Source organism: Lolium rigidum, chromosome 5 (genome assembly GCF_022539505.1).
Source record: "Lolium rigidum isolate FL_2022 chromosome 5, APGP_CSIRO_Lrig_0.1, whole genome shotgun sequence".
Taxonomy (NCBI): Eukaryota; Viridiplantae; Streptophyta; class Magnoliopsida; order Poales; family Poaceae; genus Lolium; species Lolium rigidum.
The window spans coordinates 171,400,262-171,411,904 of NC_061512.1; the positions used below are offsets into that span (position 1 = coordinate 171,400,262).

Here is an 11,643-nt window from a genome sequence, read left to right on the forward strand (position 1 = left end):
CGGGCCCGCCACTTCACGCCTCGCTTCTCGCTATGTCCGCCGCGTCCGGAGCGTCCCCTGTGGACCTGGGACGGGCTCGGGACGCCGGACACCGTATTGGGTCGCGCCTTGCAGAAAGGGCCTTTGGGGCGCGCGACTAGGAACGAAAAAATGTCCGATACGACCCAAAAACCTTTTGGGGACGCGACTGGAGATGCTCTAAACTTTGCACCATGTATGTACGTATGTAGGTATGTATGTACGTACGTATATGTGTGAAGTTGATTCAATATATCGAATTTTGTTCATTAACTACAACTCTTTATTGTACTACTTGTTTGCAGTGCGTAGATATCATCATCAAGTTAAACAGGCGTTTTCCTTCAAAATTGTAACAAACTGTCCATCTTCAGCTAAAAACTCTGAACATTGTCTGTTCAGCAACTAGTATCTCCACCTGCATTATTACACATCAAATTCGTCTTCCAAAGTAGCCCTATGAGAGATTCTCTGTTTTGCTAAAGCAGCAGCAGTACACCTTATTAAAACTTTGCTTTATTCAGTATTTCATCTGGAGAACACTTCACATATTTTACACGCTCTTTCGTTCCATTCAGGTCAACACACATGGCTATATCTAGATCTGACATTTATTCGAGTAAGCTTTGCCGTTCTTCAATTCACAAAAGGTAGCACTGGCAGATCTACAACCAGCTCACTTGCACATCATCTGCTTACTCAATTCTCACTAAACTTGTCCAGGAAGGACAATATTTCAGTGTTCACTCTCTGGGCCTGCTCCTGCTGGAGGTAGTGGTGTCCTTCGATGATGGCAACCTCAAGGTCTGGAACATTGGACTTCAAACCCCCGCTCTCGACGTAGCGCTTGGTTCCAAAGGACTCGAAGCCGGTGTCCTTGTCGCCCGCGATGAACTTCGCAGGCACCGTGATCTTCGCGCCATGCCATGGCGCAGTGAGCCTCCAGTTCCTGTGTTCCACATGGATTAGTGTAAAACTAGATTGAACGGAAAGTGTGAAATGAAGTTACGGAATTTACGTGTCCATCATGCGGTAGTAGTTGAGCGGCCCGGTGAAACCAGACTTCTGAAACTTCTCGGCGTACTGGCCTAGTTCTTCGTCAGTCATCCAAGGAAGTGGGGATGATGATGATGCCTCTAAGAAGTCTATGATCTCTACTCCAGGAGGAGCGGTGATGTTGTCTAATTCAATTGAGTAGAACTTCTTTAGGACAGTCGCGACATCATAGCGGGCAAATGCCTTTTCAGCCCTTCCAGGCTCCTGCGGGCATGATATTGAAATAAATTGGTTATTTTGCAACAGCTATATGGTGGTAAATGCAGACCATGGCTACAAATGCAAGGTAAAAGATATGCCCATCTTGATGACACACTGGGCATGAAGCTGTAATTATTTTCTTTACGAGTTGTTTACAATTTTGTAGCAATGAGAGCCAACCTAATGTTTGCGCCATGAATATAGAATCTCTAAGCCTACTATTGATTATAGAATATCTAATCCTACTACTGATTATAGTATCTCTAAGTCTTCTTGTGTTTATTTTCCAAAAGTGAGACGATGCACTGTTCTAATTTTCAGAAAAACAAACAAGATCATAATTTGGATATAGACTATAAGTTAAAATATCAAAGTTTCTTCGTCTATATCCAAAATAAGATTCAACAACCAATTATCCCCGTCGAATCGTAACTCTCCTTCAAACTTTTCATAAGCACATTTTCTTCCATTTTTACTTATCCAAAAGCCTGCAATTGCAAGAACTTCCATTTCACACAGCTCATGAACTGCAATTTTAAGCAGAAGAAGATTGGATGCTGAAATCAAATCACAAGACCACAGGAGGCAATTATGGCAAGGATCACAACTGAAACCTGGAACTGCGTGATGTAGAACCCATCGCCGAGGGCCGCGAAGATCTCCGTCGCCGGGCGAGGGGCACGTGGGAAGTAGGGCACCCCGAGGACGACGACGGCGCGCACGCGGTCCGGCCGGAGCAGGCAGAGATGCCACGCCACCTGCGCTCCCAAGTCGTGGCCCACCACGAACACCTGCGCCGGCGCCGGCGCGCACCAAATCGGAGTCAGTGTCACACTCGCAGTGGCCAAGAAACAAATAAACCAGAAAATGACGCACCTTGGGGAGGCGGAGGTGGTCGAGGAGCGCGACTGCGTCACCGACGAGGTGGAGAACGGTGTAGGCGGCGGGGTCCGTGGGGGCAGAGGAGTCACCGTAGCCGCGGAGGTCGGGGGCGAGGGCGCGGAAGCCGCGGGCCGCGACGGCGGCCATCTGGTGGCGCCACGAGAGCCACAGCTCCGGGAAGCCGTGGAGGAGGAGCACCGCCGGGCCGGCGGCCGGGCCCTGCTCCGCGACGTGGAGGGAGACGCCGTTGACTTCCGCGCTCCAGTGCCTCACCTCGCCGCCTGCGTCGACGGACTCCATGCTTGGGTCGACTCGCCGGGCCACCGTGCGCAGTGCTCTGCTTCTCGCCCTCTTTCTTCTCGTTTGTGAAGAAGAAAAGGTTGATTTTACTCCAAATCTATGTCTTTCTTCTACGCGCGCTTTTCTACGCTTATTATTCCAAATATACAATCTTTGACTGTAGAATTTCTTTTTTTAACACGGTAGAATTTCTTGAAATATTCATTCAACAAAAAAATAAAAATCATAATCATAGGAAATAAAAATTTAAAATAAATATCATAATCTAAAACGTGTAAAATAGGCGTTACAAAAATTATTTATTATTAGCACCAACCTATCGAACTTTCTCTTTTTTTTAACAGGAGAAGGGTCCGGACCCGAAGCTTCATTTAACTCGGCAGGTTACAAGTTACAAGCAAGACCCAGAAAGAAAAAGAATTGCACAACAGTCCTTGCTTTTTGCGAAAAGGACCTCGCGGAAATTCTAGAAACGCGATCAAGTCCTTCTCTGCCGACGCCATTGTTGACCTTGCAGCGACGGCCACCTTCTCCACTCCGGGGACGAAACCACTTGGCACGGAGGCGGTGATGCATGCCGTGCTGAAGACAGGTAGTCCTCCGACGCTAGAGGAAGAGAGATCCTGTGAGTAGCAACTCAACAGGTGCGGAGTGGCCCCGTCGGCCGAAAATAGCAACGGCGATGGATGCCGCCGCTTGGGAATCTCCGCTCCAGAAGCTTCGTCGTCTTCTCCGCCACCTCCAGATCATGCCATTTCCCAATCTTGGTCGCCACCACGGCTACCAAAACGGAGAGGAACAGCAGCATCCAGGGGTAGCACCACCACAAACCACCACCTCGTCGAAGAAGAAAGAAAGGTGGCGCATTTCTTTCCCCCCTCGCCTCCACGGCCGGCCAGGAGAAGCAACCGCGCACCGTTGACCACGCCGAACCACCTCTCCCCCTCACCACCATGGCCGGCCAGGAGAAGCTTCACCACGCAGTTCTTTCTCACCACACGATGGCCATTAGCCTCTGCTTTATTTGAGGAAGCGGTGCTCCAATCCTTTGCATCATGCTCCAACCAAAGGAGCAAGAGAAGCAAAAGGAAGAACCCTAGACTTGAGAGCTGGCTGGGGAGATCCAAAAACCGCTCCATCTACTGGGCAAAGAGCCCACTACCGGCAAACAGCCGCAACTACATCTACTATATACACAGCGGGCAACCCCTCCTTCTCTTCTCCAGACGGTGGCGCCGCCGGAGTTGAGTCGGAGGAGCTCCCGGGAGAGAAGGTGGACTCTCAAGTTACTGTAGATGGGTGAGAGGGAGGAAGGGGGGAATAAGCCCCTCCCACCATCAAACTTTCTCTCCCGGATCGCTCTCGCGCAAGGGCAACTCCGGCGTGCCCGAACCCTAGACCAAAGCACACCCACAAACCCGTCACGGCGTCCCCCCTAGAAGGTGTCTCCATCGGCATCGGCTGCAGCGGCGCCCTGCTGCCGAAGGCGGAAGGGAGAGGAGAGCGAGCCTCAGTGTGCCCTCTACGCGCGGAGAGGCGGCAACTAGCTCGGCAAGGCAAGGTGGTCCTTGGCCGATGTGGCAACCTTTTGCCGACCGGCAACGGAAATGGTACGCCCAAGAGGCCTCGATCTGGTTTGTGTGGGCCTGATCTGGGCAGACAGTCGTGGCTGTTGTGCGGGGTGCCTGGTGACGTGGTGGGCCGTCATGCTGGCAGGCTCCATTCCTACCTGCTTGTCGGGGAGCCGCCGCGGGGACTTGTGTGAGCAGCCGTGGAGGCATGTCTTTGAAGCAGGGGTTCATGGCGTGAGCCTATGTGTCTGCCAGCTTCTGTCTACTCAGAGCTACGAGCTGCGGGAGATGAATGGCACTATTGTGAGGGTATTGCATCCTTTCGAGCCGTAGGAGATGAATGGCACCGTTATGAGGGTGTTGCATCCTTCCATCCATTATGGTGAACAGAAGGTTGGGTGGCAGTGCCTCGGGTTGGCCGAAAGGTGGATGCGGGCCGGCCATGGAGGGGAGTGTGGTCGGCTGGCCGTCATGGGAGATGTCGTTCATTTCCGCATTCCAGTGCCGCACCTCGCCGCCTGCGCCGACGGACGCCATGCTTGGGTTTGGTTAGGTTGACTTGCCAAGCCGAGCGAACGTGCTCTTCTGCTCATCTTTCTTCTACCTGTGTCCTCTCTTTCTTCTCACAAATCAAATGTTTGACTTGAGCCAGCGTGCGCGTTGAACTTGGACTTTATTAATTTAAAGTCGGGCACGCCGTGCCTTTTATCTAAAAAAAGCCAGCGTGCGCGCTCTTCTGCTTGTCCTCTGTCTTTTTTCTACATGTAATTTTCTACGCTTATTCCAAATACAATCTTTGACAGCAGAATATGTTTCTTAACACGGTAGAAATTCCTACAACATTCAATAAATAACTACTACCTCCGTTTCAAGGAATAAGGCGTCCTCGTTTTACGTGTTTTTTGTTTGACCAAGAATTACTTTAAATAGATAAACATTATTTGTATAAAATTAGTATCATTAAAAAGTTCTTTTCAATATGAATCCAACGATATTAATTACATATAATATAATCAAGATTTTGTTGCTCAATTTTTATGATCAAAGTTCGTCTTGAAATACGTGTGCGCCTTATTCCTTGAAACAGAGGTAGTAAAAGATTATTATCATAGGAAATGAACTTTTGGATGTTATAATCTTAAAAGTGTAAAATAGGCGTAACATAAATTACATATTATTGAGCTAATTGTTGGCGAGGCAGGCGAGAAGGCCACTGCGCATTCGTTAGCCAGTAGGATTTTCATAGGCCGCTGCGTGGTGAAGACCAGCCATGTCTAAATTATAGTTAACCGACATTTTTATTTTTGGCCGGCATGATTTCCCCTCTTTGACATGGCTAGCTCATTGGAAAACATCCAATGTGGCATGGGCAACGACTGTCCGTGACCCCAGGCCACCATGTGTGGGTCGCGGTTGGTCTGGTGGTGTCAGATAGTTTTTTGAGTCACACTGGACCCAAAATGCGTTCGAGGGCCCGACTGGACATCTTATTTTGTCTAGCGTCCCCAATAGAACTTTGGGGAGCCCTTTAGAGGGCGCGACAACAGATGATCTTATTATCTCACCTCATGGAAGCTTGATCTACATACGGTTTGGTCAACCCTCGAGCTTCTCATCTAGGTGAGACCCGAAGGCTATCATGAAGATAGCCCTAGATATATTCGCGTTAGTCTTGGAGCGCGCTCGGAAGCGCCATACGGTAAGCGAGGCGGTCGTGGAGCCCCGATGGATTGCAGATATCCAGTTCGCTGGCCCTTTGGCAATAGGTCTAGTTATGGATCAAGGTGCGGGATGTGCAGCTCTCGACGATGCTCGATTCACTCCATTGGAGATTGACAGCAGATGCGTAGTATTCCTCCAGCTCCTCCTAGGAGATCCTCTTCCAAGGGCCATCATATCAAGATTGTGTAAGCTTAACATGTCAACTTCTTTATCTGGCTTGCTTTCATAGAGCGATGTTGGACATGTGACAGGCTAGCGAGATGGGGGCATCGCCATGCTTCCACTTTGTGACTAGTCGGAGGAGGCCACGCATCACCTTGTCACCGGTTTCCCCTACACAAGGTCGATCTGGTTCGACATGCTTTCCTATATTCGATCCACCGCTGGTGCCACCGGTTGCGAAGGATGACTTCATTGAATGCTGGCTAAGGGTGCCAAATCGACCCCCTCCCCCATGTACGTTACATAAGGGCACTTCTTCACTCATTTGCTGATGGTGTGGTGTATTTGGAAGCATCACAATGCAGTTGTCTTCGACAACGCGAGACCTAGCATGATCAGTCTCTTCGACACGATTCGAATTAAAGCTCGATGGTCGGATACTGCCGGCACGATTAGCTTGCAAGCCTTGATCCTAGTTGCTCCATAGGTCTAGTGGGTCGAGTTGTATGGTGGGGTGTTGGCTCGTCCCAAGATATTTGTAAAAACTCATTTTTATGAATGAATCAAAACGCAATGCTTTTTGTGTTTTCGCGAAAAACTTGGTTCACACATGGATTTGAATTACTGAAGAAACTAATGTAGAGTTGGCAATGGGAGACATATTTGTGCGTGGCGTGATCCTTGGATCCCGTGTGGACCAAGTTTAAAACCGATATCAAGTAAAGCAACCTGTATATTCAACAAAATCTCCGATTTTCTAGATGAGAAAGGTGCCTAGAAAATGACCCGTTTAAATGGGTATTTTATGTTTGTCAATGTGGATACAATAGTAAAGACTAAGGGAGTGTCTAACCATCATCTAGCTGAAAATGAAATTCGCTCAAAACAGATGTGTAACAGTTGTATTCATTCATCTCTTCAATCTCCCGATATCCCTTACAGAAACTCCATTTGGGATAGTCTGAAAAAAGTAAAGTCAACAAATTTAGTCGGATCAGTCCAACTTTTTCTAGTTTTTCATTTGCCAGTAAACGATCAATTGATCTGGCTTTCGTACATAAGGACTGAATAAAAGTAGCCCATTATTTCCACGTCAGCCTTTTCTGAGGCTTTCACGTAAAAGCCTTATGTTTTTGTTGGCATTGTCTGCGAGCTGCCTCCACGTGACCATCTCTCTCTTTGCTTTCTTCTTTCTCACGTAAAGCTGCCTGGTTCTAGCGTCGACGAGCAATACACACAGGAAATCAGAAAAACAAAGGGGGAAAAGAGATCGAGAAATAAACATCACCAACAACAAAGATCCACATCCATGATGGAGAAGAATGAGTTGAACTCAGAAGCAGTTGGACAACCCTTTCTACCTCGTACACGCTCAGGACAAGCATATGATTCATGTAAAATGCATACATAAATGCATACATAAACTTTGTAGTTTATTGTGTCAAAATCATTATTATATTTCAATTTATTATATTTATTGCGACTAAACTATTAATATTTTCAAAAGTTCACAAATTTTTATTTTAAATTTTGTTGCGTAGGAAATAGGCAAATATGGTAGAAAACCGTTCATTATGGTGAAATCTGGAGTTTCCTGAAATATGTCCTGCATGATACTTTTTAAAGATTTCCGCCAAAAGACACGAAGACGATCTTGAACGGAAAAAGTGCAAGAGATAGAAGTTGTGAGAATTTCCAGAACTTTTGTGTGACGTAAAGAACGCACCAAACGGAGTTCGTATGCGAAATTTTCGGCCGTTTTACTCAAGGGTACAGAGTCAGTTTCGGAAACCAAAAAAATTGATGACGTGATTGACACAAACTCTTGTCATACTTGATGTATTCGGCCAAGCCATGATTTTATGGACTAATAAAGGAGGGGAGTTCTAGTAAGGTTCTAGAGATTCCCAAAAGTCCTTGGATCAAAGGGGTATCCATCCTATGGCCAAGATTGCATCTCCACCTCTATATATTGAGAGGAAATCCTATTTTTTGAGGTATCTATCCATTGTGACGAAAATCCTCTACCTTGGCAGCCGCCAAGGAGGGGGAGAACCTCCTCCGCACCAGCACCAACTCCAAGGAAGAAGAAAAGGCAAGGGGCACTGCCCCCAAGGGCAGCCGCCGCCCATAGGGAGCCGTCAGCGCTTCCCTGCCGCTGGCGCCGCCTCCTCTCCATGTCGGTGCCGCCACGGGGATCTTCCACGCCATCTCCACCTTGGGATGCACCTCTTCATCAACATCCATAGCACCTCTCCATCATCTCCCTACTGTAATCTCTTGACAAACATGACGTGTATTGCAAACTATGATTTTTCCATGATCTATTGTGTTTCTATGCGCTTGTTTGAGTAGTGGCTTGTTCTTGGCAATTGTGAGATAATTTGTTGATGGTTGCATATAAGTATTTGTTATCTTCTATGATGATCTTTTGTACTGATATATGAGTGCACATATATGTTGGGGAATGCATGAGATTTTTATTGTTGCATGATGATAGGAGGAGGGACAGTTGGAGCTTGACAGAAACCGTGTCTCAATTCTTAGATTCATGTTGTATTAATACATGGTTAATCAACAGGGGTATAACTATGAGGACTTTTGAACTTACAGTGGTGGTTGGACTTTATGTCTTAATAATTCCCTTGTTTATTCTTAATTCTCCTTGGGATAAATCACTAGTGGTGTATTTGCTCGTTTATGTCTGCACCAATCTATGGCTCCTCTCAAGAAGAAACACACACAAAATATACCGAGCTTCACTAATTGTGACAACCACACAAATGAAATAGCAATTTGCCTGAACAATTACTCCCTTACTTCATCTTATTCCACTTCATATCAATTTACTTATCTGGCATTAGTTTTACGTATTGCATTTTAACTTCAGTACTCATAGTTTTATAGTAGAAACCTCTTCACAAAAACACTATAGGTCCTAGATTTGCATGCCATACAAGTGGATTATAGGGCTTTAGAGAATAGATAGTTTACCTTCAGCTCCTCATGGTTTCGACACTCAAATACTTATCGAATTATACTATGGTGATCCCCTGCAGTTGGGGGTTATCAAGATAGTTTTTTGGCACCGTTGTCGGAGAGTATAGCGCTAGGATTCTATTCTTGCTTGCATTGCTAGTTTACTTTTAGTACCTTGCATATAAAATTAAAACAAAAAAATAGATAATGGAAGATGCTATGGAGATTTCTCATCGGTCTCGCAAATATATGAAGGATATGCTATACAACTATGTTAAAAGCTTGAATATTACCTTTTGTACTAAATTTTTGAATGCAAGAAATCATGTTGAGAGTGCCAAGAAAGAACAAGAAAAAGGAGGATGGCAAAAGCATAAGCTTGGGAATACCCATGCACCCCCAAGAAGAGGATAAAGAAGATCAGGTGAAGGAAGAATAGAGTAGCTACCCATCTCCAATTCCCAGCAATGGTAACACACAAATTCCTATGAATACCCTACTTACAATATTGATGATGATCCTCTATGTGATATAAGTTTGTATAATTTATGGGAGAATCACGATGATGTAAATGAAATTAATGGTACCATAAGCTCATTAGATGATTTGTCTTGATGTGGTGATTCTATTCACAACTATGTTATTGAGTCTACTTTTAATCCTTGCAAACATTATGAAAGAGGAAGAGATAAAAGCCCTCTTTATGTTTTCATGTTATTTAAAATGCAAGCTACTGGTCATTATATGCATTGGCTACCATTAAGTTGTTGTTATTTATTCATATAGAAAATACCAATGCGTAGGAAGAGTGTTAGACTTAAAAGTTAATGGTTTCAAATCTTGTGGTGTGCTCCATGTGCTTTCAAATAAATTTAATTTGAGCACACATTTATGTCCTTATTAAATTTTAAAATAACTTTACTTAATATTACATAGTACTTAGTTTATAAGTCTTAATAAAAATAAAAATAAACTATGGAGAGTAAATGAGAAAGATGAGCAATGGAAAAGTTGAGGTCGACGTTAAGCATGTGTTGTTCATGCCAATGGAACCATTGCAAAGTCTATATCATTAGAACTCATCCTACACTAAAACAAAATAAAAAGAGTGTTTCCTTTCTATATAGGTTAGCTTCTTAATTTTTTTTCCAATAATTAGTATAGTTTTTATCTTGGTAAAAATTATCATATCATTTGTTTGAAGAACTAACCATTTTGAGGCATTGGAGTATCATGGAGCTTAAAATATTTCTTTATTTGAGATGAGTAACATGATATGATGTGGAAAAAGTAGAGGACCAGAAGTACAAGATCATAAGCTTGGGGATGCGCATGCATCCCCTATTTCTCCAAATATCTCAAGTAAATCATTTTAAACTCATGTTCTAGATTTTTCTTCATGATTCTTTTTGAATATTTGCGGGGACCATGTTTTTATTTACCTTTGATTATTTTTAGTTTTTCCTATACATGCTTGTTGTTGCAAGATAGTTTACTTTTAGTTTACTCTCTGGTTTCTAAAATAAAGTACCAAGTTTTACACATTTGGATGTTAAAAGTTGTGAAACAAAATTGAAGTTACTGATTTCTATGATGCAATTTTGGTGCACGATATTTTAATTTTTTTGTAACTCCTAAAATCTTGATAAATACAGTAGTTGCAAATTTTCATCCTCTATATGCATAAAAATTGGATAAAATTCATGACATGTCTAAGTGGTCTGCTGCTAAAATTCTTGACAGATTTTGCCTCTTAATGTTAGAACCATTCTTTTAAGTATCAATTTTTGTGATATTGTAAGATTTTTTGGTTAGATTTTTATGCGCTCAGTTTTTGGTCCGGGGTTTCCTTCAATCCTGTATCCGCCACTGCTTCGTTCACATGCACGATGCACACCACTGACCAAAGGAACTCGGTTTTGTCAAAAAGGACAAGTTTTGGGTAAAATTTCGAAGCGCATGAGTGAGTTGTTGTGATCTGATGTCCCTCCGTGACACGGTTTCGATCTCTGGTCTGATTCTGATATAAAGCGTGGTGGCTAAGCTAGGTGATTACCAGTTTTGTGTCGAACTCGGATTACGAGACCGAGACGGCTTTCGACCGATCAGCAATAAAATGCCACCGTCCGGCCGCACCTCTCACGTCATTCTCCTTCACGCTCCCCCTTCCGCAGCAATTCTCGCAGGTCGAAGCCGGCCCCTTTCTGCAGCGACTCGCGACTCCAGCTTTTCCCGTCCTCTGTTCAGCGGCGCGGGCGTAGGAGCCATGGAGGTCGCCGCCTACCAAGAGCCGTCTGTGCTGGGCCGGAAGCGCGCCTTTGGGGCACGTGAGGCGTCGGACGCGAAGACGGAGGTCTCCATCTTCAGCGCCGTCGGCAACATGGCCGACACGGAGCGCGCGATGAAGCTTCATCTTCTTCAGCAGCGGTTCAAGTCAGAGCTCGTCGCGGTTCAAGCCCTCCGCGACAAGGCCGAGAAGATCAAGGCCGCGTCTCCTCCTCCTTCCCCCGCCATCAAGCAGCAAGGTCAAGGCCGCGTCTCCTCCTCCTCCCGTGATCAAGCGCAGGAAGATCAAGGCCGCGTCTCCTCCTCCTCCCCCCGCCATCAAGCGCAGCAAGGTCAAGGCCGCGTCTCCTCCTCCTCCCGTGATCAAGCGCAGGAAGATCAAGGCCGCGTCTCCTCCTCCTCCTCCCGTGATCAAGAGCAGGAAGAAGGTGACCCGTGGTGAGAGGGGGATGCTCACTGCGTCGGT

The 11,643-nt window shown here is 45.4% G+C and overlaps 1 protein-coding gene across 1 annotated transcript; it reads right to left on the reverse strand.

The window, feature by feature from the left end:
* Positions 1-397: 397 nt before the first annotated feature.
* Positions 398-2,549, reverse strand: LOC124652905 (epoxide hydrolase A-like). Its single transcript, XM_047191950.1, has 4 exons — positions 2,152-2,549; positions 1,890-2,066; positions 1,037-1,278; positions 398-967 (listed from the first exon to the last, which is right to left on the reverse strand). The coding sequence occupies exons 1-4, from the start codon at positions 2,455-2,457 to the stop codon at positions 718-720; spliced, it is 975 nt and encodes a 324-aa protein (XP_047047906.1). The 5' UTR covers positions 2,458-2,549; the 3' UTR covers positions 398-717.
* Positions 2,550-11,643: the final 9,094 nt, after the last annotated feature.

Coding starts and splice junctions, on each gene's coding strand:
- LOC124652905 (XM_047191950.1), bottom strand. CDS start 2,457: ATGGAGTCCGTCGACGCAGGCGGCGAGGTGAGGCACTGGAGCGCGGAA. Junction 2,067..2,151: donor ACCACCTCCGCCTCCCCAAG/GTGCGTCATTTT, acceptor GCGCCGGCGCAG/GTGTTCGTGGTGGGCCACGA. Junction 1,279..1,889: donor TCTACATCACGCAGTTCCAG/GTTTCAGTTGTG, acceptor TCATGCCCGCAG/GAGCCTGGAAGGGCTGAAAA.